The following is a 27786-nucleotide window of genomic DNA, read 5'->3' on the forward strand; positions in this document are numbered from 1 at the left end:
GGAGAACAATATCAACAAAGAGACAACATGTTCCAATGCCAGACAACACTTTCTCACCAAGATAGATACTGTATTAAATGACAACGACACAGTTTCATGTGATAGTCCTCTGTCAATAGAGAAACTTACTATATCCGTGAGACACAGACAGAAAAAGCTCCGGGACTGAAGTGCATTTTGGGATTGCCTCAAAGACAACCTTGTTCAAATGGTTAATGAAGTCAACATATTAGGATCTTTGTCATCAAGTCAAAGAACGGGTGTTATTAGATTACTTTACAAGGGTGGAGATCACGAGAGCCTCTCAAACTGGAGGCCTATCAGTCTTTTGAATATGGATTATAAAATCCTTTTCTAGAGCTTTATCCAACCATCTTTAGCATGTTCTACCGCAACTTATTCATCCCAATAAGATTTGCTGCATTTAAAGAGGACCATTTCTGACAACTGTGTCATAGTCAGGGACATCATTCAGCACTGTGAAGGGAGTGAAACTGCAGCAGCAGTTATTTCTCTTGATCAAAAGAAGGCATTTGATAGACTTGACTGGCAATATCTATTCACCGTACTGGAGAAGTTTGGGTTTTGGTCCTACTTTTATTGCCTGGATCAGGCTTCTATATCACAATATCGTTTCTCATGTCATTGTAAATAATTTACTGATCGCCAAGATACCATTAACAAGGAGTATGCCAAGGTTGCCCATTGTTACCACTGCTCTACGTGCTGAGTATAGAACCATTGGCCTAAGCTTTTCGTGCAATGTAAGAATAGAAGGAATTCACGTGCCAGACACAATGCACTCAGTCAAAGTTTCAGCATATGCAGACAATACAACCTGTTTTGTTTCAAATAACTAGAGTTTTGCAGCTCTCAATGAGGAGCTACAACTATATGAATTGGCAGCAGGAGCAAGATTGAATCGTATGAAGAAAAAAGTCAAAAGAATTATGGCCAGGATCTTGGCACTCACGTCAAGATGCACCGTTACCAATAGACTGGACCTCAGAAAGTATAAGAATTTTGGAACTGACATACACAAGAACCTATTTCAATACGGTGTCGACAATCTGGAAGGACATCCTACAAAACTGCAAACAGCATTAGCAGTGTGGAAAAAGAAAGATCTATCCATTTACAGGAACGCCAAAGTGCTGCAAAGATTTGCCCTGTCCAAGGTATACTAAGCAGCACATGTTTTTATAATGTCACAGCACCTAATGAAAATGCTCGAAAATGCGATCTGGTCATTTGTCTGGCAGGAACGTCAACCTCTTGTAAAACGTGGAGTGTGCATAGAATCAAGGGATTTTGGAGGACTAGATCTACCACACCTCCCATCTAGGATAAATGCAATTCAAATTCAGAGTCTGAAGAGGTTATATTCACAGCAAGTCTTTACACAGATTGGATGAACTATGCTTTCTACTGGTTCCGAAATATTAGGGGTTTATACAGGTTAGAGATACGAGCTTTTGGTGCAGCTAACTGGGAACCATCAGGTCGGCTTGTAGCAGTACTGCCACCCTTTTACCATCATCTGCTAAAGCTGTGGCAGAAAACTGAAAGAGCAAGAAAGCCAGTGAAACCATGTTTCTATGAAGAAGCATGTGCAGAAGTACTGTGGGGCAATGCTCTTATTACAGATGAACATAATCCGGATACATAATAGTACATGACTTTTACAGTAAACCGAGACCACCATCAAAAACAGTGTCTTATTCAGTATATTCAGCTTTAGACAGAGCCATTCCTCAGAACTGGTGGACACTGCCAAAGCATCATGCTGTTTTCAGAATAAATGGATGTAGGAGCTACACTTATTTATGAATAGAGATAGTTCTACTCCAATACAAGATGTCTCAACAAAGAAGATAACATATGAACATTTCAAAGCCTCGTTTACAGAAAGTCCCCTTTGTTATGAGAGGTGGAATGCTGTTATGTCAATTTCGGAGATGCAATGGAAAGAACTCTGGTCGATACCATCAGTGCATTCAATAACATCATATCAAAAAGACGTATTTTGGAAAACGTTGCATAGGGTATTGCCTACACAGCACAAACGAATTACACAAAAATATCTCTGTCAACATGGGGTAAGAATAGCAAGAAGTACCGACATTTTTAAGCAACTTTTGCTAGTGAAAAGCTGAAGAGAAAAGATCTATGTCAGTGTGCTGCTAGCAACTTACTACACAAAGAGACAGACACTGCGGCCTCAAGCAATAGTAGCAACATATATTTATCAGATACGACTAGTGGAACAAAAATTGGAGTATACTAGTTTCAATGTAATCCGTATTATCACTGAGTCTTATGGACTCCTTTAATAAACAGAAACAGTGTATGAATGTATGTATGCATGTATGCATACATACGTATACATACTTTCAGCTCATCTTGTGTCCCCCAATGGCAGAAAGCTGATTACACTGCTGTTGGGCTATAAAAGTCAACCTTAGACCACTGTGGGGCAACATCATCTACCTACCTACTATTACCATTATTATGTTGTCATCACCGTCATAGTAGGACAAGTGGGGTCTTTACCCTCAACTGAGCGCCCACAATTTCAGCAAGTAAGTCCCAGAGAGGTACAGGTTTCTGTGTAATCCATAAGGCGCTAGTAACTGGCATATCAATTACTATTATTTTCATTATTACTATTATTATGCCATGCTCAACCAGATCAGTCTGGTTTATAAGGTCTCTTGTAAGCACCAGAAGCAAATGCTGCCTCAGAGGTGCTTAAACCATCATGTCTAGACAGAAGACACAACTATATGCAGGATCACTGTTTTCTGTAATTGCCATAGGTTATGATGACATGGAATGATGTCCAGCCACAATGCAATAACTGTGTGCACTGTGCCCAACTGGATTAACTTCTTTGTGCTAAGGCCAATAACACGTGTTAAACCACATGATCATATGAAAACATGACAGCTTGAACACGTAGTGAGCAACCCAGCATAAAGGAGGACTAAGCACGTGTCTACCTCTCTAGCAGTTCTTTCTCTATCATATGCCCAAAATCAAAGCACATCTAACAAAGCAAGCCAATCTGAAACCCTAGAATTACTTTGCAGGCATGCTACTATAACAGATCACCTAAGTCTCTCATTCATTTGTTTCCTTTATTGTTCCTTCATTGTTGTTTTATTTCCAACAAGACCCGATAATTGCAAACACAAATTAGACTGTTCTGGTAAAAACTCTCATGAACATCGGCAGTTTGTGATTGACTATTCATCCATTGATTGTCAGTGATTGCCACATACAACCAAGCACAACTATTACTTCATGATTCCACTCCATCAGACTTGTGGCACATTCCTGAGTGTGACCAGGCATAGTCACACATCCACACACATACATAGCCATGCAAACTGGAAGTGATTAATATTCTTTGAATCCACTATTGCTCAGTCGCGACATTTACAAAGTCCTGTTCTGATGGCTCAAAACTGAATAATTGTTTACAAGTTGTTAAGTAATAAAGCAAATACTCTTAAGCTAATGACTAATTCCTAATGGCAAGAGTACTCAAAATACTAAAACACAAACTGTGATCTCAATGTCACACAAATTGCTCACATGTCTAGCACCTCCTTTTTTTAACAAGTCAGACATTTTCTTATCATGCATATACCATAATTTACACTTTACAAATGCTCTTATAAACAGCTACTAGTACCTTACCATATATTCCATTGTCTATTTCATCAACACCATATGTTGCTCTTAGTGAATACAGATCTGTCATTCTTGCCTCGTTTGGATTACAGTGGCCAAGGCAATCAAGCAACCGTTTCACACTATTAACAGCCATAAGACAGAGTATAAGAGAAGGGCCACGTCTGAAATGTTTCACATGAACATTTAGCATGTCTTGATCCTACAACCAAACATAACAATAGAACCAATACTTGAATGCCTTAAACGCAAAGCAAGTGCAGCAATTATACCTACATCCACAGAAACATGACAAGATAGACTAAATAACAGCTCAAGCATTATATTGTTTGGTTCTTCCTACTACAAAGAGTTAAGTTTTAAGAAAAACCAGAAAGCAAGCTACTACCAGTGAGTGTTATATAGTTAAGCAATCTTACTCTTGCAGCCCAAGCATGGCTCAATGCAACCACTAAACAGCACTAATGCCAATTAAACTGTTGCCCCTAAAAGTTGTTGAAAATTGCAAGTCAGACATTATTTAATACTTCAATATTTTCCTCCATCAACTGTAAAAGACTAAAAAGCACAAGTAGTAATCAAAGTGATCCCATAACACGTAAAAATTGACAGGCACTGTATAAATTTCCATCCAGATAACACACATCAAATCCCATTATTGCACACAGTAAATTGCATCAATTCCCATTAGTAGAAGACAGACAGATGAAACTTCTTGCTGGAAACTATGGGTTTAGAGAGCAAACTTCCATCCCATTTAGGAGAATGCAATAGTTACGCTCCATTAGGAAAGCGTAAATAGAAAACATTAACAAACAGTGAGCATTTAGCAATGACATTCTCATCTATCCCTTCCCTCCCATCACAAGAAATGCATTGATTTCCATTAAAGCACAAGTTGATTCAAACCAATGCAAACTGGAATTTCAAAGCAAAAGACCATCCATCTCTTAGTTCGCACGCGAAGTAGAATGCATCACTTCCCATTGATACACACAGTAAGTACAGTATTCTATTCACTAGTCTACCCATGACAAAATTAAAGTATTTCACATTCACAGACAAAAACAATGCATTTCCTGTTCAACTAGTAACCAATAAATCCTCTACCATTTCACCCTATTTCATTTCCATCAATGAAAATTAGAAAAATTTTCTTGTAACATAATTAAATAAACACAAGCAAGAATATTATTCTAAACCCCCTCCCTGAATGCAGTAAATAAAAAATTCTAAAAATTGATAGTATTTTATAACACCATTTACATTTCTTACCAAATTGTCTTGACTACTTGCATGTCTAGACAAAATTTCAGCTTCAGCTATTGTCAGTGTTCTCATGTCCATTCCTACAATGGAAAAACCAGTTCTAACCAAATGATTTAAAATAGCAGCCACATGTTTCTTCAACACATGTGGTTTCAGCACAGCTACTGTTGTTATGTTGAATGGTGCCTTGACTAAACTATTCAATACACTGTCTTGCACACTCGAAACATTGCTCCCAGCAGTATCACTCTGTCCACTTCTCTTTCTTCTGCTGTTTCCAGTCTTATTCACTCTATCATTTGCTGCTTCAACAGAGATAAACATAGGCAGATATTGAGTAAGTGTGTTGCAGCTGACATCTGAAAAGACTTCACTTTCCTTAAAAATGGCAAATGCTAACTGAACAGATTCCTGAGGAGTCGCACATAGCAAGGCTTCCTCACAGCCTAAGGCCATGCTATGAAGCACCCTCTTTACCTCTGCTACGCCATCAACTGCTCTCAAGAGTACAAACCCTGTTGGTTTGTTGCTTAAAGAATGAATGCTTGTTTTCCATTGAGATGAGCCAATTTCAAATGGAGTGACCTGCTTTGCCAAGTAAGACGGCAACTGTGGTATTACTTTGATTCCCAGCAGTTCAAAAACTGCACAATCTTTAGACAAGACTGCTCCCTTCTGAAACAATTTTGATCCCTCAAACAGTTTATTTAAAAGCTTCCCCATTAATGCAACTGCTCTGTGACCCACCATGGTAATAAAGGTAGAATGTGGCAGTGATGAAGCACAGTCCATTGACGGAATAAATTCTGCTGTTTTGTAAACTGATGGAAAAGATGAAAAATCACCAATACCATTCTGTAATACAGTATCTGTTGGATTAACAGCATGAAAATGACACTGGTCACTCAAGTAACTAGAAAAATGAGTCATCAGACACTCAATGAGTGAATGGGCATGGACAGCAGCATTTTCTTTCACCAGACTAATTACAAGAGAAGGCTTAAATAGATAAGAAGTACCATCACCAGAAACAGGTGTAAACGTCTCAAGTTGACCTACACTATTCAATGATAGACTCCTTGCCTTTTGTTTGTTGAGTTTAAGTCTCTTCACTCCACTAATATAATATCCCCGTTCACAACATATGCAGAGAATATCTCCTATACCTGTCACAGGTACAAAAGGTGAGCAGAGCAACAAAACAGAACTCAAACTTTGACAAATAACCCTTGAGAGCAATTTAGTGTCGCTCTCCAGCAAACAGAATGGAAAGCGATGTTTCTTACAACCACTCTTTCTTCTCGTTCTTGCATTGATGTGCAATAAATGGCAAGGTATTGCACTTCCAGAATTTGTTAATCTATCTCCCATACTATAAACTATCGCACAGTGACTAGTGGCCTCATTTCTCACACACGATATCATTTCACTGCTTCTTGAGTTTCCACCATACAAAGCACGTAATGATGTTGGATCAGTTGTTCTAGCCAAAACAGGATCAGCTGGTCCTACCTCTTCTATCCATTTTGCAATAGCATCTTTTCCTCTCACTAATATACCTAATTTTGGTTCACTACAATCCACCTCATAGAACAGCCGTAATCCAGACAGACTCAGCCCACACTGAAAAATTCGTAACAATACAGTTGACACTTGTTGTGGTCTTTTCAGTACAGCATATCTTAAAATTGAAACAGAAGTCTGCACATTACTGAGAATGGGATTACAAGCCAAATCAAAGCTCTCATACTCAAATCCAACATCCAATGTTACGGCATAAAATCCAGCAGGTGAAGTGAAAGCTTCGGTTGCTAAAGACAAGTCACCATTCAACGATACAAGTGTAGACAAACTCACTGTAAATTCGCTAGTTGACAAGTCCACACTGTCATTAGGATAGCAAAGCTTACTAGTTAAATGGCTTGAAAACAAAATGTGGTAAAGTTCAGACAGACTTGTCTTAGAAAGAAACGTTGCCACTTCCTTAGTAAAGCTTTCAATTTGCGTCTGCATCATTGAACCCGCCTGTTCTTCATTGCTCGTAATTGCTACTATAAGATAAGGAGAATGTCCACTGACTACAATCTGACATCCAAGAACACTAAATGGTTCCATCTTCTCAGCAAAACCATCTCCATCACACTGCTGACTGAGATTGGTCTCTACTCTAACAAGTGACATAAGCCATGACACAAGAACTACTAGACCATGATATGATGGATTAGAACAAGATGTCAATAACAAAGAATGAGGTAAATTAATGCCTAGACTTGGTGTAAGACAAACTGAGAGAACTGCTATACCATGGGTGAAATCAAGTTTTGGAAGAGATGCAACTGGCTTATCAAATGATGCCTCCTGCAACAGAAACAAAAATTCAATGTAAACACAATATATATATATATATATATATATATATATATATATATATAAGAAAGCTGTGTGTATGCGTGTGTGTGTGTGTGTGTGTGTGTGTGTGTGTGTGTGTGTCTGTCTGTCTGTCTGTCTCTCTGTCTGTCTCTCTGTCTGTCAAATACATATATTTTTCAAATCCAAAGAAATTTCCATCAAGAGCTTAAAAGCTAGTCTCTAAGTAAAGTTCCTCTAAATCAACAACAAACACTTAAGGCTACAACAGATGACCCCATAGGGGGATCAGAATACATTTAACCACTTAGTCTGTCTGTCTGTCTGTCTGTCTGTCTGTTTGTATGCACTCGCGTATCTCCAAAACGGCAAGTCGCAGCTCCACCAAATTTTGCTCGTGCACACCAAATCGATCAACCTCAACAGTAAAGGTTTCGCCGTCTTCCAGAGTTCTCTTGGGACGACGCGCTTTCTTGCTGATCAAACTTGCTGATCAAACTTGCCTCCACCAAATGTATGCTGCCCATTCCTGACCTTAATTAAACAGTATGCACAAAGCGTGTCGCTATTACCAACAATGTCAATAACAGCAAGATATTCTTGAGTATATCTGAGTCTTTAACAATATGCCTACCTTCGTTTGCCCGTGTTCACACGTCGAATGGTTGCCATGTTCACTGCACCTGTTTCCTGCAATGTCTTCAAACTGATGACGTTCAACAGGACTGTCAAAATTACTGCAAGATAAGGCATGACTGGTCTTATATATGGGGAACCGATTATCTGAGTGAGTAAATAACTGCACGTGACTTCCAAGTTTCTGCGTCTAACTCTGATTGGAATAGTTGCTGCTAATTTCTCAGAAAAGGGATACTTGGTTACATTTTCATTTGTTTTCAATGGGATACCAACTAAAACCTTCCAGTTCATTCAAGCACACACCCACACCACTCCTGTGTACATCAACTGTAGGTGTCATCATCCTTTGCACCACTTCCCAGCGCCAATTGAAGCCACATACTCTTCTAGCGCTTGCGTTTCTCTTCAAATCCTGAGTGCACATGCACTGAATCCAACATACATGTTTCCAGAACAGGACACTCGGTTACATTTTCCTTTGTCTTCAACAGGATATTAGTTAACAATCAATAATCTAATCAGCCCAGGCAAGGAACGGGTTACTCAGGCTATTAAGAAATAATTATTCAATTCCCCAAACCACCCTGGAAAGAGTCGTCCTTTTTGCACTTTCATGAGCATACAAACCAGTCTACTACAAAGATAAAAGAACAGCTTGGTGAAGGTTTGATAAAAAAATTTGTAGCAACAGCTGTGCCACAACCCTTTTCTTTGATAGACACAAGAAGTACCATTATCTAAAGTGTAGGAAGTGTTGACTGTTTGCATAGTCAATCAAAAGAGCACCCGACTGTGTACTGATGGCTTGACTGTCATACTTAAAATCAAGACTCATAATAAGCCTACCCTATCCTAATGTGTTGATTTTTGTTATTCCTCATTCACACAAAAAAAAGACTTGCATTCATCATATAAAACTGGCTAATTGGCTCCAAGAGCAGACACACTGTTCTAATTTACAGTTTGCATGTGACTATTTGTGTACAATTCAAGACCTACACACAAGACTTGCATTCATCATATTAAACTGGCTAATTGGCTCCAAGAGCAGACACACTGTTCTAATTTACAGTTTGCATGTGACTATTTGTGTACAATTCAAGACCTACACACTGTACATCATTTCTTGCATATTTTTACTATCATCATGGCACCTCAAAACCACCCTTATTGTCTGGTGTAGCCCTGAGTAGTTCTACTGCCACAGACACATACAGCAAACACAATACATTTAAAATCTGATCTCAACATCTCCAGCAACAGAACACCACCTGACACACATGTAGTCATTTGTATTGCAACAGAAATAGATTAAAGCCCTTAACATATCCAATAAATGCAAATGTAAACGATAGATGACCAAAGATCAAATCATCAACTGGTATATTTCTTTCCAGTTTACCAAACTACAGTGTGTACACTTTTCTAACCAACTGTCAATATAATTATATCAACTGCAATTGAAACTAAACAGTATTTTATATCTAACTAGCTGAGTAACCAGTTCTTAGCCCAGGCTGATTAGATTATTGACTGTTAGCTAATATATCCCGTTGAAGACAAATAAAAATGTAACCGAGTGTCCTGTTCTGGACACGTATAGGTTAGATTTGGTGCAAATGCAATCAGAATTTGAAGAGAAATGCAAGCACTGGCAGAGTCACTTCAATCGGCAAGAAATCTTCAATCACTGGGAAGCGTTACAAAGGACGATGACACCTACAGCTGGTGTACACGGTGTACATGGGGATTGGTGTTGGCGTGCGCTTGAAATAGAAGGTGTTAGTTAGTATCCCGTCGAAAACAAACAAAAATGTAACCAAGTGTCCCGTTCTTGAAAAATAAGTAGCAACTATTCCGTTCAGAAGTAGATACCCAAGCAGCAGAAACTTGGAAGTCACGTGCAGTTATTTACTCACTCGGATAATCGGTTCCCTATATATATGACCAGTCACGCCTTATTCTGTAGCAATTCAACAGTCGTCAGTTCGAAAACGTTGCAGCCGTTGTAGGAAACAGGTGTAGCAAACATGGCGCCACAACTATTCAACAACGGTACATCAGCAAACAAAAGTAGGCATATTTTTAAAGACCCGGATATACTCGAAAATACCTTGCTGTTATCCACGTTACCAGTAATAAATGACACACTTCGTGCATACCATTTGAGGTCATGAACGGACAGTCTAAATTTGGTGGAGATCCGATGTGTCATTCTAGAGAAATTCACATACGAGTGGAGACAAGTTTGATCAACAAGAAATTGCATCCTTCCAAACAAACTCTGGAAGACGGTAACACCTTCACTGTCGAGCTTGATTGCTTCAGCGTCCATGAGCAAATTCGGTAGCGCTGCGACTCACCGTTTTGGAAATACATGGTGTACAGACTACATAAAACACATCGACACACACACACACACACACACACACACACACACACACACACACACACACACACACACACACACACACACACACACACACACACACACACACACACAAAGCATGCACACACACACGCAAGCAGGCAGGCAGGTTATTTTATTAGGATACAGCATCTCTACACTCTAGAATACAAGCAGGCAGACAGACAGTAGACCTACAGGTACTTTTTGTTTGTGGAGTGTTAGCTATTTAGCTTAGTTCATCATATAGCTCGTAATAGTACTGATTTATGAAAATAGATGTATTCGACAGACAAACAGACAGACAGATTGTTTATTGATTTCAAACTTAGATACAACAAGCAAATCTTCAAACGTAAGTAAATCCACCTCATTCCATTATTCTGTTTATTAATTTTTTCAGACCTAATGGATTAAAAACTGATATCCCTATCTCTAAATTTGTTTGTCTCTACTTGACCATGTGAAAGGCGAGATATTTTTTGTAAGATCACTTGCCTGTTACATGTCTGTAACAGACAGACAGACAGACAGACAGACAGACAGACAGACAGACAGACAGACAGACAACCCATGGGCACTACATGTGATCTCTCGAGCAGCTCAGGAAGACGGCGCGGCCGCAGCTACCCGTGAGGTCAAGAAATCAAAGAAATATGCTACAGAAAGGGATGTCTGGGGCCTCCCCTCCAACTGCATCCCATTAGTGTTCGAACACTTCGGACGTTGGGGCTCAGACGCAGCTCAATTCCTGCACCGCCTGTCACTTCAGTGTATAGTCAAAGACAGGAGAAAGAACAGTCGTGATTTAAGACATTCTGGCGTAGATGCATGTCGGTAGCTTTGCAAAGATGTAATGCTAGCGTCATTAGCAGAACGTTAGCAAGGCTGGGACATTCTAAGATCTTTACAGTGACAGTTCATTCGCACATAGTTAAATTATGGCGTCGACCGTTTGGGCCAGACTAGAATGTAATAGTGTTGTCTTTGAAAATATATGTATTGACAGACAGACAGACAGACAGACAGACAGACAGACAGACAGACAGAAATCTTGTTCACAGATGCACCCACAGCCCGAGATGCAGCACGACATCGATCTACAAAAGGAAAAGGAGCTGGTGCATGGCTGAACGCAATCCCGACTTCAGAAGTGCTCGCACTAAATTCTTACGAGTATCGTTTAGCGTCCTTGCTGAGGTTGGGCTTGCCCATTCCACTTTCTGACTGGATGACAACATGCAACTGTGGTGCCTCCCTGGACAGCAGTGGGTACCATCTGCTAACATGCAAAACCGGTGGAGGGCCAGTTTGGTCGCACGAATCGCTTGCATCAGTCTGGTCTGATTGCCTGCGGGAGCTGCACATCCATCATCGAAGGGAACCGAGGCATCGGTATGCCAATTCCAATGACCGGCCAGACATTGTAGCCTTCGACTCAGACTCTGGGTGCAATGTGGATCTGGACATAGCTCTAGCACACCCATGGAGCTCGGACATCTTCCCTAGATCTTCGGAAACAGATGGCGCCGCTGCTGAGAGAAGAGAGGAGAGAAAAAAGTCAAAATACGAGAAGGAATGTCTACCAGGTGGAACTGCTGTCAGTCTCATTCCTCTGGTTATGGAGCATTTTGGACGCTGGGGTGTCATGGGAAGAAACTTCCTGCAGAAACTAGCAAAGAAATCATGTGACGAAATTGGTAGACCAAACGCTGCAGAGTTCCTTGACTTTTGGCGAAAAAGATTCTCCCTTCAGCTGCAAAAATGCAATGCCAAAGTCATACTGAGGAAGATGGCAAGCTTGTCAAGTGACACAAGTAGCGCTAAGTACTCAACCCAGTTCTTTAGCCACTAGGCTGACCTGGGTTATCTTTTAAGTTAAGTTGTTACTGTTTTTAGTGCTTTTTCCTGTGTACTGTAGCACCTAAAACATTATGTCATTGCCTAGCACTCTTTGTATGATAGATGAATGTTTGAAAATATATGTGACAGACAGACAGACAGACAGACAGACAGACAGGCAGACAGGTAGGCAGGCAGGCACGCATGCACACAAACACAGCTCTCCTAACATGCATATAGCTGTGTACGGAACACTTCATCACACTTACCATGTGATACAGTATGGGACTGTTGACAGCTGATGAATGAGCACCTGATACTGTTCTGACTGGTTTGTTTTCTTCTATTTTCCTTTGCAATTCTCTTCTGTGCTTTCTTTCCTTTTCCTTTTTTTCACGTTCAACTCTTGATTTCTCCTTTTTCGCTTCATGTTCTTTTTCTGTCCTCGTTGTATCTATACTACCACTGAGACACATATTCTCTGATGAATCTACAGACTGTTGATTCAGTGACTCCAATGCAATCTCTTGGCCAAGTGATGTTGGTTCACATAGCTGTTCAGCAATTTTATTGTAGCGTGTGAGTTGCACTGGCATCTTCTCAGTAACAGAAGTGTATCTCTGTGTCAATTGCTTCTGTGCAAGTAGCGCAGCTATTTCTCTGTCTCTTCTCCTTTTGCTTTCAAGCTGTGCACTTACTGATTGTTGGTGTTGAGACTTAAACTCATGACGATGTCTCTGCCACAATTCTATGTCATCTTCACTGTCATTGTCCAAAGACTCAATTTCAACTCTGTAATACAAACATGCAGTATGCACAGGACAATAGAATAACCTCATCACATCTACAAAACAACAGAATGCATGTAATAGCCGATTTTTTCACTTGTTAAAGTGAACATTATATATATATATATATATATATATATATATATATATATATATATATATATATATACATTACTACACGCACACTTCAACATTGCCTACACATCTAACAGACAAATAAGTCCTGATTTGATTTTATAGCGTCTACATGTGAGACATTTGATATGTCCAGTTTAACTCCATTAACACATTTAGTAATAGCATGAGACATCAAGTTATCAAATACGTTGGCCCTCATGTAGGTTGAACTATTTAGAGTGAACCACATACTATATAGAGTAAGTGTAGCATCATATCACATGATTTTCTTAAAATGGTACTATTTTCTGTTCTGGACATATTAAAGGAACCACATGCATGCACACACACACACACACACACACACACACACACACACACACACACACACACACACACACATCCACACCCACCCGCCCGTCCAGCCGGCAGGCACGCAGGCACACACGCACGCATGCACACACGCATGCACACACGCATGCACACACGCACATCCACACACACACACACACACACACACACACACACACACACACACACACAGCTCTCCTTTGTATATCCCATACGTAATAACTCTTGTTAATTTCAATGTAAACTATTTTAGCAGTGTTATGGACTTTGTGGTCATGTAAAACAGCAGCCACTTTATACAATTTTAGGGAGATTTTACAAGTAGCACGCTTAGAAAAAATAGCATCTAAATTCATGGTTTGCACAATATTTCTATCATGGTTTTCAGAAGACTCGTAGCTGTGAAAGCAAGGGAGTAAACACAGCTTCGGTTACTAGTTATTATATGAAAGCTCCGCTGACTAAAGGCCTATCTATGGCCCTGCTGACTAAAGCACCATCATCTGTTATGTCTGAGAGTGAGTGGGAAAGCAACTATGTGATAGCTCACCCATATATGCTTTAAAGTGACACCTGGGTAACTTCACTAGCTATACAGTATAACAACTACACACTGTACTATGTTGATAATAAGCAAACACGTGTTTGTTACAAAATATTTGTTTAAGTTGTCCTAGCTCTTGCATTGCAGAAAGTTGAGGAAAAACAAAGTATACTATGTTAACAGCCTCGTGTGTCACATGGTATTGCTTCACTTCCCCAAAAACTCAAGGAAGATAGCACATTGGAATGCACTTACAACTACTGGCAGCATCCCCTGTCATCCCTACTTAGTAAAGGAGCACTAACGTGCTAAACCCTAAATGCCGAGAAATTGACCCCTTTCCAGTTCAGGTACTTTGGTAGTAACCACATTTGGTTAGAAGCATGCCTTCATGTGCGTGCCATGACACCGTTTCTGTCTAACTAAGTCACAAAATAAAGTAGTTGGATATATTGTATTGTGTGTGGTAGTTCATTTCTTCAGTGTTAGAGGGTTTATTTTGGTTGGTCGCCATTTCCGGTAGACCACTGAACAATTGATTTTAGCCTCAACAACGAGGCACAGGTACGTACTATAATCGCAACAACACCAAACAGTTGCTGTATACGTATTGGCAAGGCACGAATGCACAAATTAACACCACGTGCACGTCACTAAACACAAGCATCCCAACACCTGTTTATACAGGTGGGTGAGAAAGGACAGGCAATCATCATCAAACGGTAAAATCACTTCAGTGCAGCTGCCTGACTGACTTGTGTCGTTTCATCACAGGTTCACCTACTCTCTGTTCGCTATGACCTTGAACGTACTTGAGAGTCAGTAATCAAAATTGGAACGTCCTGCGTGACTACAAGCTGCAACAACCATATGTCGAGATTAAACTAGCGATAACAGTGAACGTACACTATGCATTCCAAAGTTGTTTACATGGTCGTTTCCATCAAGTCGGTCGGTCACCATTTCTGGTAAAACGACTACTGTAACCCTAGCGCATGCACCTAGGGTTAACAAACACACCATAGCAACAAAGTTTTAACAGACTGAAAGCCATTATTATTCAAAATCCTTATCATTACACACCAGTAATATCTAAACTTTACAAAGTTTTGCTCTGCCTTGAAACAAAATCCAGGCGACTGTGCCTTCAATTAATACCAAGATTGCTCACAAGCAACCAAGAATGTGGAAGTTATTATACCGTACTGACGTGATTAATACCCCAGGCTTCAAGTAAAGTCCCATCCCCACCTTTGGTCCAGGTCCTAAGATTTTCACACCTTTTTGTTCTTTAATTGGTGCTAATTGGCGCTTTCTATATAGACTAGCTTCTTTAATTGCCTAGGAATTTGGCAACGTGTTCTGTGTTTTTGGCAACTGTTTTGGCAGCATTTGGCAACTGTTGAATACAAGATCAGCGTTGTTGAATGGCATCGAGGCAATGGCTTGGTGGTGTCAAAAACCACCAACCAATTTAGCATTGACAGGAAGTGTGTGCGGGACTGGAATGCAAAGTACAAGGAGCTAAAGCAACACGAAGCAACTCCGAAAGGAAAGAAAGCAAGAAAGATGCAAGACGGACATGAACCATTAAGTGTACAGCTTGATGACCAGGTGTATGACTTTTTGCAAGAGAGGCAAACCTTTGGCCTGGCAGTTTCTAACATCGCACTGATAGACAAAGCAAAGCAAGTTGCTGCAGAACTAAACATTGTAGGATTTAAAGCAAGCAATGGATGGCATGTCAGATGGAAGCAACGCTTTAACATAGGACTACGGCGCAAAACGAATGAGTCTCAAGCCCTTCTGGAGCATTATCAAGATGACCTTCTCGGATTTTGCCAACAAATTATCCGGTTTCGTGAGACACATGACAGGTGGTTAATTACTTGTCAATTGATTAAGTTAATTACTTCTGCCAATTAACACCTCCAGTTGTCAGGTTTTGAGTGAAGTCCCATCCCCTAGTTTACCTTTGATGCTAGCCAACCATGGGGGTGAGGTATTAATCGCGTCAGTATGGTAATTTAAAGACTTAAGTGAACATGCACACACAGCATAAACTCTACAAATTACTCTGTCTGTAAAGTTAAAGTTTGAAATCAAAAGTGAAAAAAATGTTATCTTCTGGATGACCAACCACTGTTTTAGATATCTGACCCAACATAACCCATTATATTCCCCACTTTAAAGGAGCACTTCACCGATTAACGCACGTGCAGTAGACGTTAACGTATGCTAAGGCCTTGGGCTGCAGAGCAAACACTTGCTGTGTTGTGCGGCACATAGTTTTGGTCTTGCTTTCCGAGGCCAACTACTAGAGCACACAAGAAAAGGGTCTGGACGCTTCAGGCAACTCTGAAAGTAAAAGAGAACAAGTTTCAATTCGTATGCAACTCAGTCGTTCGTACGTTGTAGACTCCACATGGATCATCTTGAACGACTTGCGATCGCTCGGTCTTTCGCACTTTCCTCCATGTTTCTTTCTACAAACAGAGGCCATACCACAGTACAAAAGGGCTTGCGTGATGCAAAAAACACACGGAGACATGCGTTACCGCACATAATCACATTACACAAAGTGCCTTCATTGCTGTCGAGTCAGTGATGCAAAAGTAAGTTTTACTTTTGCCTAAGCAAATAACAAAGTCTACACGAAGCAGTAAACCAAAACCCACACCTGGTGGACGTTATTTAAAAAAACATCTCGTACGATGGTTTTTGCGATATCATAACACTCAGCTATCAAGTTTGCTCTGAGATAACACCAAACTTCCCAACTTGAAAAAAGACCACAAACGATTAGCGACCGAGGGCAGAGTCAAGAGTTAACATGCATGCGTCAATTGGTGAAGTGCTCCTTTAATACACAACAGTGTCATACTTACAACTTGCATACATTTTACAACAAAAATGTGTTGTGAATGTACCTGTTAGTGTCTGATAAAAGTTGAGAAACCACTCTTTGTTGCAATTGATCAGATATCACAGTCCCATTACCTTGACCAGTCTGTACAAAGCATCGTACATACAATTAGTAATAACAACAATTCTTCAGAATGCACTAAGACAGTACAAAACAATCCCTCAAACAATTTTAATACTGTATTGTCGCAAATAAGAGCCGACCTCAAATACAAACTGATCTCAAATAAAAGCCGAAAATCAAAGACCTCATGCTGCATATACGCCTATCGCATTTAGAAGCCGATCATTTCTGTTTGTCAAGACATACAGCATGTATACGCGCACAATCATGTGCACGTGTGCGCATGTGTTGGCGTGTGCCTGCAGCGTTTAATGACACCGACAATGATGAAGATTTAGCTGAAGCTCTTGAAACTGGCTTCTCATGGTAGTCATGTCTATATATCTTAACCAATCTTGCTTTTTCAAGTGTTAAAGGGTTGTCATGTATATACCTTAGTGTGTTCGAATGGCATACAAGCCTGTCTTGAATATAACCCTGTCTTGAATATAACCCTGTCTTGAATATAAGCCTGTCTCATACCCCATTCACACGAGCTCTCCTAACCGGGCCAGTGCGAGCTGGCACGGGTAAGCGCTGAATGAAATCGTCGTGTGAATGCGGGCCGAGCCGGGCTGAGCCGTGCTGGCCTGGCCCACCACAACTTGCCGTGCCAGCAAGGGTTGGCCCGGGTCAGCGCGGCTTCAAATCGTCGTGTGAATGCGAACCAAGCCAGGCTAATGGCCACGCATGCTCACTTGATACAAAAATGGCGTGGTCAGAGCATGAAACCCTGTACCTCATTGAATTGTGGGGTGAGGACAGCATCCATGTTCAAATTGAAGGCTGTGCTAGAAACAGGAAAGTTTACATCAAATTAGCGGAACAGCTGAAGGAAGCGGGATACTCACGAACAAGTGTGCAGTGCCGGGAAAAAATGAAGAAGTTGAAGGCAGACTATAAGAAGACAAAGGACAACAGCAACGAGAGTGGATGGGCACATCGTTCTACCAGAATATTTGAGGCGATGGACCGCATCCTGGAGCACAGTTCAGCAACTTGCTCACCTGTTCTGTTGGAAACACTGTCAGTTTCACCAGCTGCAGGTGCAGGTGCTAGTGATCAACAAGTTGATGACGTCGAGGTCAGTCAAGACTTTGATGGTGAAGGAAGCTCGGTGATGAGCAGTTTCTCACGCACAAGCTCACTCAGTCTGGAGGAAAGTTCCAGTTCCGGCACAGCAGCTGTGTGTTCAGAAGGTCCCAGTGCTGACACTTGCCAAATCACGTCTGCTAGTAGTAACAGGGGAAAGGAGTGAAAAGACAACAGCAATGCAGGAATAGAGGCCATGAGGGAAGAATGAAAGACATGATGGAAACTATGATGAAGGGGTTGAGTGAGATGAAGGAAGCAGATACAGCACTATTGGTGGAACTAGAGAACAAGAGGATGAAGTACGAAGATTCACAACAGAGACAGGAAAGAGAGTATGAAGAAAGGAGAAAAAGACAGGAAAGAGAGTATGAAGATAAAAGAAGAAAGGAAGAAAGGGAATTTCAACTGCAGATGATGCAGTTGATGGTGTAGGATTTGGGAGCCAACAGCCAGCTCAATATGGCCCACCATGGTCATATTCCGATTTCCAGTCTCAACATCAATAATAAACTGTTGTTACTGTTGCATCTATTTGTTGGAGTTGCATCTATTTATTTTAGAGTTACATCTATTTGTTGGTAGAGTTACACTCATTTGTTGTTGGAGTTGCATCAATCTGTTTTAGAGTTACATCTATTTGTTGTTAAAGTTACACTTACACTGTAGAGATACAGTGGCATGTTGTTGAAGCAATAAGTGATATTATAATCGAAACACAAAACAACTGGTATGTCATTGCAACTAATTAATTACTTTACTAGGTTGCAAAGTGCCTAACTAGGGCATAACAAATATACGATGGTCTGTCATTGTCACTGACAGTTCGGGGTACTTCTGGTTGCCAAAGTTCTGTACCACTCACTTCCATCCAATGATCATCAAACGACTCCATGTGTACTTAACACATATTGTGGAGAACACAACAAGCAGCAATAACATGCTGAACATTGCCAATGTACATGTCATTCTTCATTAGTCACCTCCAGCGAGCCTTCAACCACCGAATGCATTTTCAACAACTATCCTGGCTCTTGAAAGTCGATAATTGAAATTTTTTCTTCATTCACTCAGGTGTTCATTTTGAGGAAACGGCTTAAGCAGCCACTTTAACAGTAAATATGCAGAATCACCAATGAGGAATACCGGTATGGTGCATCCTTCAATTACTCTTTCCCGACCTCGTAATATTACCCCATTTTCTGCTTCTTTGAATAGAGAAGAATTAGCCAAAACTCTTGCATCATGTACACTTCCAGGCCAGCCAACATTGATATCTCGAAACACGTACCTGTGGTCAACAACAGCTTGGAGAATGACAGAATACCAACCCTTCCTGTTGTAATAATCAGTGTGGTTGAGTGCAGGTGGTGTAACTGGTATATGAGTACCATCAATGGCTCCCGCACACTGAGGAAATTGAATGAATCAGAAAATCCTTCAATGACACTTGCAAGCATTTCTCCTCTAGGAAATTGAATACAAGTTGACATGAGGCAATTAACAATTGATTGACAAGTAGTTTGGACGATAGAACAAACAGTTGACATGCCAATGCCAAACAAGTGAGCCATTGTTCTGTATTCTGCTTGTTGTGGCAAGGCACCAAAGCGTAACAGCTACTCGCTTTTCAAGGCAGACAGAGGTTCTCATATTTGTTGTTTGTGGTTCAATCTCCTGTCTCAATTGCTCACACAAATAGGTGAATGTTTCTCTGCTCATTCTGAAATTTGATTTCCAGTCCCTTGGAGTAAATGTCATTTGCACTACGTATTCCCACCAGTGATTTGACCTTGACAGAGCCATTTTTAAATTTAATTAATACTAGTAATTAAATTCAAGTAAATATTAATGAAAACTGGGTTGTTACCTAGGATAGCTCCATATCTGTCTTTCTGGAGAAGGCCAGTTGATGAAAATAGTTATCAGGACAAACAAGGCTTCTCTCCTTTGCTGCAGAAGCTGTCAAATAAACCGTGAATGCCTGTGAGGACGATAACAAACATGTCGCCTACGCATGGTTCTTCTCCTCGACAAATACGCATTAGACTGCTCTATCATCAGCGAAAAGTAAGCGCGTGCAACTTGCTCCATATTCATAGTAGCGCGAGTGTCTCTACAAACAGCTTAGCTGGCGTGCGCACCAAGGAACACGCCTACTATCTCAGCTGCCTTGCTCTTCTCTACACATCGTGTGAACAAGAGCTGGCTCGCTTTACTAGCCAGGGCTGGCTCGGCTCGGCTCGGCCCAGTTTGGAACTGTGCTCATGTGAATGGGGTATTAAAGATTAGCCTGAATTCCAATTCGGCTTATACAGAAACAAGTACGGCTTTTATTTGCGACAATACAGTATACCAAATAGCTTATTTTGGTATAAAGTTTCTAACTCACTCCAGATTGTAACCCCCACATATTGTTGTCTTCCTGACCCGACCAAGCTCGTATGTTAGCATATAATATCGAGAGACAGAACACAGTGACACTTCCTTACACACACAGTCAATAACAAAAGACAAACAATCCTCACAGACACCTACCAACTTGGAAAACAAAGACCAATCATATACAAAACTGCACGCCTACAAACAGTGACAAACATTGACACAAACTGACACACATAGGCATGCATGCACACACGGTAAGAACAATAAATGTCAAAGACTGCCATTTCAAGGTCACACTGCCCAGCCTTACAATCAGCTGGGTCCTGTGTCCTACTCAGGAAAGCTACGAGCCTGCGCTAGCAATCTCCTGGAGCTGGGCCAGGTACTCACAGGACCACTAACTTGTGATGCTAACTGAGTTGTAAGCACTTGACGTCTCACCTGTAGCTCAGCGGCTGATGGTCAATTCACAGTCAATGGCAGCTACCATCCCCAGTCAAACACCAGATACTCATATTCCGAAGTCAAGAGAGGCAATTGTGTGTGACTTCCATGCCCAAGGAATATATGCCTGTGCTCATCCTGGACTTGAACTTGTGACCTTAAGGTCCTGAATGTTTCCATTCTTCAAATGTGACTCTCTAAAGATTGAGCTACAGACGCCACACAACACACACACACACACACACACACACACACACACACACACACACACACACACACACACACACACACACACACACACACACACACACACACACCTCAATCACTCGAGTTGTCTGATATCTCGCAGGTCACATTGTCGCACAATGACGTAGTCCAGAAGATGCCAAAGCTGTGAATGTGGATGCATCCACGTTGTCTTGCATTTGTTGGATTGTTGAAAGATGGTGTTTGTTATAACTAGATTGTTCTGTCCACAAGTAGTAAGAAGCAGTGTCCCATTGGAATTTTCCTTTCCCTACACTATGAGGACCAATTACTTTACACCATGACGTATGATTCCGTCAATAACTTTTGTCAGTTCTTTGTAAAACTCTTCCTTAAAGGCATCTGTAGATGGTAAAGTCAACGCATATGCACTAATATGATTGACATATTGCCCGTGAAGAAGATATATATGTAGTGACATTAAACGAGAACTTATGCTTTTTGGTAGAAAAAAAATCAAGTTTACATACAATGCTAGAGTTTATTGCAAAACCAACACCTGCTCTTTTAGGTTCCCCGACAGGTACACCTGATGAAAGGAAGTGTAGCCAGCACCACCTTCTTCAAAACTTTGTTGACCAGAAAGATGGGTTTCACTCAGAGCTTCAATGTCAATATAACACTGTTTCAGTTTTCCAGTGATAACTGCAGATCGACGCTCAAGATTGACATAATTTTTACTATCTCGTAATGTTCTTACATTCCATGTTGCAAACATCAACTATATAGTCTTTCATTTTCCCTTTTATTTGACCACAAAATTGAATGCCTGCTGACCACGGTAAGCCAGCAAGGTTTAAACAGAGTAAGCCTTCTTTAGGGATCCTTTCTCTACCCTTCACCTATTGGAGAGAGCAGTGCTATCCAAGAACAAATAAGGCTGGTCTGACACTGAGGTAGGACACGAACTGTGCTGCAACTCCATTTCAGCAACAGAACGGCTATCACACCTAATCCATCAATGTGCAAGATCGTAGCTAGAAGCTTCCATTGTCCTTCTACAACTGCCCCGTCACCACTTGCCCATCGCTGTTGGATTTGTAGAAAAGAATAAACAAAGACACAGAAAAAATGTTATAAAAAGACCTGCACAATAGAATGGACTACAGTGAAATGAGCGTGTGCAGAACTGACTCCACTCTCTCCTCCAGTACGTGTTATATGTTGACAGGTGTACAACTACAACATGCAAAACAACATGCATGGACGCAGTAAGCTGACCAGAAACTAAAACCACAATTTAGTAAACTGCTCTGTAGAGCCAAAGTGACCACAGCTGCTTACAGATACTGTGCTGAATTGCTATGAACCAAATCAGGCTATGTAGCAACAGCCTATTTATGGCAGCTGTACTCGCCATGTCCAGTGTCATCATAGAGAATTTGTGACATTTTATAGAGAGAACACTGCCATCTGTTATTCCATCACTCTCTGATAACACTGCCACCAGATTGTCTGGAGTCTGGGGTGTATTCCCAGTAGCAGCACCATCTGCTATCGAGCACGTCCACAGTTTGGGGATTGTGGAACAACACTTAGATATAAGGGTTAGCTGTAAAATAAGCATAACTCACCTGACAAATAAATACACATGCACGTGCACACACACACACACACACACACACACACACACACACACACACACACACACACACAAACAAACAAATGGACAAATGTTAAGCCCATCTACTGACAATAGCATAATTTAGTGACTACGTTCTATAATTAGTGACTGCATTCACTAGTATCACTGGCAGGAGCATCAGCCTCAGTATCCGGCACAGTCACACCACAGCTGTCACTGCCTTGTGCAATCTCCAAGTTCTCCACCATATTGCTTTAGCAGACTAGCAGTCACGTGAGTATACAATAACATCCTAGCCTCGACCTCCCAGATGTTGCGCGTTGCACAATGTTTGGGAGGTGAGGATATGTAGACCTTGCAATTATGCTCATTTATGCTCGACGCACATGTGCAAGCCTAGCTAACAAAGATGCCTTTTGTTTGCACATGATGTGGTTGTAACTGCAACTCAAGAATGTTCAGTCAGGAGAAATTGCACAACAAACTCTTTGGTGATACCACGTGCTATCTGTCCTCAAACGACGAATGGACAACACTACAAGGAATGTTTGGAAAATATGCAAAACATTCAGAATCGAAATTGAATTTAGAGAAAACCCAAGGTTTCTGGCTCGCTTCATGGTCAAACAAACTGGTCATCAGAATATATCAAGATATTAGGAATCATACTGTGATTATCAACACACTGTCAGAGTGAATTGGGATGCAACAACGCAAAAGGTAGACCATACCTTATGCTATTGGAAAAAGATATCTCTGTGCTATCAAAGCCAATCTACAGTAATGCTGTCTTTTGCTCTCTCCAAAGCGACGTACTTGTCTCCTGTAATCCATCCACAGAAAAGCGTAGGTAATGTAAGCCAATAAAGATTCTGGGACTTTGTATGGAATATAAGACCCCTAGCTAAGTGTACAGTGTGTATGGGACCAGTAACACGCGGGAGTCTATGGATACCTCACGTGCGACTACGCTTCTGGGCAAAAGCAGCAACATGGACATGGCGGTAATTTGATGACAACGTCCAAGCACCATGGAAGACCTTAGCTCGACACTGGTACCCCAATTCAGGAACACTGTATATAACCTGTCTATCTTACTTCACTATGCCATTTCACCAACCGCACTAAAGACACAGGTGCGACATTTGCCGGAGTACTACCACACACTATTGGAAATACGCCGGAAGTGTTCAGAAAACCGTATCACCACCGTCCCAGGTTTTCGAGAAGAAGCAATGACAAAACCTTTGTGGGGCAACCCTATGATTGCTGTAAATGGCAATCCACTGTTTTGCTTAAATCTAGCACGACAGGGATACCACACATTTGGCGACCTACTCTCGATCAATCAAACGTTTCTTCGAGGAAAGACTTTGTTGAACTACCGTACAATACACGCTGCCATCCCCCAGAGTTGGTGGCAAGCTTTCGCAGAGGGATGGCACCAAAATCTCCCTTATGGCAACAGCAGCTGTACCTATTCTCGCTTTCTGACAACACAATACCTTTGTCACAAGCAACAGTATGGGCAGTCTATCAAACCCTTCTTTCACCTGCTCTTCAGGAAGCAACTTGTATATCGAGATGGAGAAGATCAGATCCTTCTGTAACCAGTCAGACCCTGAACAATCTATGGTCCTTACCTTCGATGCACAAAGTATCGGATTGTAGAGACAAGGATCACTTTTGGAAATTTCTACATAGAGCTCTGCCTATAAACTCCTGGCTCTACCACAGTAATCTCACCCAAAGTGATCAATGCCATAATGGCTGCCAGACATCAGAAGTTATTGACCACGTCTATGGAGATTTCCATTATGAAGACAAATGTTATACAAAGCCTTTACGCTTCCAGTTCTCCACACATCGCAACCTTTTGAAAATTATAATTACCAGATAAGGTTTCTAAATTAGTCTTTTGCCAATACACTAAAGCATTGCTTGATGTACCGTATAAGATAAAATATTGGCAAAGAATTTATTTTAGCTGATTGGTGGATATTTCAGCGACAGCCAATATAAAATCCACCTTTAATTAGGCCTCCGGGATATGTTGACGTCGTCAGTCACGTGGATCAGCAAGATGGTAGGTAATACTTGCTTGCTGTGTGTTGTGCCTATGCAGTAGTTCAAGTCCATGTAGTAAGTTAGGGAAATATGAGCCACAAACATGTACACAGCTGTCAATCACAAACACATCAAGACCACTTATGGTAGGACATGTATCTGATATCAAGCAACAATGTCCAACCGCCAAAATAGAATCCGCCAATATGCTTTGTCTGTCAATTTCTTAGCAAACCGCCAAAATAAATTACCGCGAATGTTTCATCTTATATGGCATCTGGTAATATTAATTTCTACCTTCTGGCGATACAGACATTTTAAATCACCTCCAGCCGCGTATTTGGGAAGCATACAGTCTCTTGCACAGCACCTCTTAATGCACGTGCGAAGAGCAGAAAGGGGCAGTGCCCACACACGAATAAGGGTCTCTTCAAATTTGGCAGATAATTGGGAATGGAAAAGGAGTGACTAATCTACGTAGCACATGCCTGCCTCCGGGCACTCAACATGCTGAAACGTCATATGCATTGTTCCATAGAGTGTACCAGATCATGTAGTTCACTAGAAGGGGACAGAGACTGAGGAGATCGAAAAGTAACAGTAAGCCATTCCCTCATACAAAGGTACTAGCTAGTAGGAGCCTAAAAGTCAGATGGCAAGCTAGCGCGGGATGCGAATGCCTTTCAAATGGTCAAGATGACGTACGTTGTATTGGTGGCATGAGTTGACCCTACTCTAGCGATCCGTAGACTCTAGACCAAGGAAGTTTTTACGATTAGTGCAGTTATGACTCACAGGCTAGCTAAAAGTTACGTGATGACGATCATAAACGAGGTGTGTACTAAACGACCAGACTCACCAGACCCAAGAAGTTTCGCAGTTATGAATCACTGTTACTTTTCAATCTCCTCAGTCTTGTCCCCTTTTAGTAAACTACATGATCCACTCAGGCATGCTAGGTGTACACTCTACGAAACAATGCGTATGATGTCTCAGCTTCACAGCATGTCGAATGACATAATAGCTAGCCATCACCAGAGGCAGACACATGCTACGTGTACTATATAGACAACATCACGCGTTAGTTGCTTATCTGCCAAATTTGAACAGACCTTCTTTCACGTGCGGGCACCGCCCCCTCTTTGCTGCTCACGTGTGCATTAAGAGGGGCTATGCAAGAGACTAAGAAGCATATCACAAATCACAAAAGAATGCTAGAAACATCAAGATACAGCCAACTACTACCGCATCCAAGACAAGAATCATGATGCTCAAGTGTCAGTACGAGATTGTAAGATCTAATGGATCAAAAGTCAAGCTTATACTCAAGCCTTGCTCAGTCTTCACAAGCATCAGAAAGTTGGCAACGTGCATTGAACAACTGAAACTAATACCAAAGAGAGCATATACTTGTTCTACATGTAAATCAAAGTTGAAGCTGCTACAATAGCTGGGCATCACAGCCAGCACAACAAGTTATTGCACTGCAAGATATCAGTTTGAGTCAGATGCGTCTCTCACAGTTGGATGAAGCTAAGAGAAGAGATCAATCTCTGAGACCAGAAGAGCATTAAGGTTTACAGACTGCATCCATAAAAAACCTGCTTGGACTAGTTCGGATGCTGAAGTATTCTATAATTAGAACGTTAGGTACAGACTTAGTAGAACACAATACAGTCACTAGATTCATGAAGTGTATTTTACAGTACATGCCTTTTGTCTGCTTACTGATATTAAAGATATTATACGTTTTGTAGACAATAAAAACTCTTCGATTGGTGTTCATCATTCTCGACTACGAAAGATGCCAATGAATGAATAAATGTACAGTATGTTTGAATGTATGCAATTGTATTGACACACAAACAAACCAGACTGACAGACTGATGAACAGACACAAATGAAAAAACAGGCAAAATCAAGAAGCACATAGCAGAAACGCCAAAGCTAGCAGACAGATGAAATAGACAACTAGAAATCATGATTGAGTACATACAGCAAACTTGTTTCTGTCTTGTCTAAGATCCATCACCACTGTCTCCCTCTCTGCTTCCTCTGTTTTGATCTTCATGTCCACCTTTTCTGTTACACTTGTGCAAGAGCTCTTCTCTACCATTGTATCTTTCTCTTGAACAGTACCCAAATCTGCATGTAGCTGACTAAACATTCCATATCGCATCATCTTAGGCTCAACCTGCAAACTTTCTTGTGACTGCTCCACACTCAATTGAGCCAACTGATCCATAAGAGATGATGTCCCTGGTCTCTTACAAACCAGTGGCTGTACAGCAGTCTCTGAAATATAGTGTGACTCAACAGTCTCTGGTACCCTAGCAAGAACCGCATCCAAGTCGACAGATTTCAGTTTACCCAATGACAAGTGTACAAAAGATGCAGCTTGGTGCACACCAGCCAGACAAGTCGATGACACGTGCTCTTGCAACGGTGTCCCTACATCAGTTTCACTTAATCCCATTTGTTCATAGTCTTCATTCTTCACACTATCAGTTTGAATCACCCCAATAGCATTCCAATGGGATACGCCGTTCTCAGCTACAGCATCTCCTACTTTCGTCTTCTCAACATCTTCACCTTCTATCAGGAATGAGGCGGGCGCAACATGATCTCTAAAACCTACAGCACTCTGTAATAAAGAATACGGAGCGATTGTTTCACATCGATTCCGTATTTGAAGTAAAAAAGTTAACAAACTTCGTCATCTGAAGTCTCGTCACAGTCAGACAGCGCAGGAGAAGGTAAGTGAGCTGATACATCATCGAAAATCGTAGAAAGCCTGTTCGTCAGCGAACCTAAAACGAAGTCCGAAGACTCGTTGTTTTCGCCCTTCTCTAGATCAATGAACGCCATGGAGACCGAAGTGTCACGTGAACCAAC

The 27786-nt window shown here is 41.1% G+C and overlaps 2 protein-coding genes across 2 annotated transcripts; one reads left to right on the forward strand and one right to left on the reverse strand.

Moving 5' to 3' along the window:
• Positions 1 to 1947: 1947 nt before the first annotated feature.
• LOC134176987 (dynein axonemal assembly factor 8-like) lies at positions 1948 to 27773 on the reverse strand. Its single transcript, XM_062643685.1, has 7 exons — positions 27604 to 27773; positions 26888 to 27535; positions 16954 to 17033; positions 12493 to 13015; positions 4975 to 7326; positions 3706 to 3901; positions 1948 to 2052 (listed from the first exon to the last, which is right to left on the reverse strand). Exons 1-7 carry the CDS (start codon positions 27757 to 27759, stop codon positions 2012 to 2014), a joined length of 3996 nt encoding a protein of 1331 aa, XP_062499669.1. The 5' UTR covers positions 27760 to 27773; the 3' UTR covers positions 1948 to 2011.
• On the forward strand, positions 11002 to 12384 carry LOC134177397 (uncharacterized). Its single transcript, XM_062644175.1, has one exon. It carries the CDS (start codon positions 11613 to 11615, stop codon positions 12234 to 12236), a length of 624 nt encoding a protein of 207 aa, XP_062500159.1. The 5' UTR covers positions 11002 to 11612; the 3' UTR covers positions 12237 to 12384.
• Positions 27774 to 27786: the final 13 nt, after the last annotated feature.

The sequence above is a fragment of the Corticium candelabrum genome, chromosome 3, assembly GCF_963422355.1.
Source record: "Corticium candelabrum chromosome 3, ooCorCand1.1, whole genome shotgun sequence".
Classification (NCBI taxonomy): Eukaryota; Metazoa; Porifera; class Homoscleromorpha; order Homosclerophorida; family Plakinidae; genus Corticium; species Corticium candelabrum.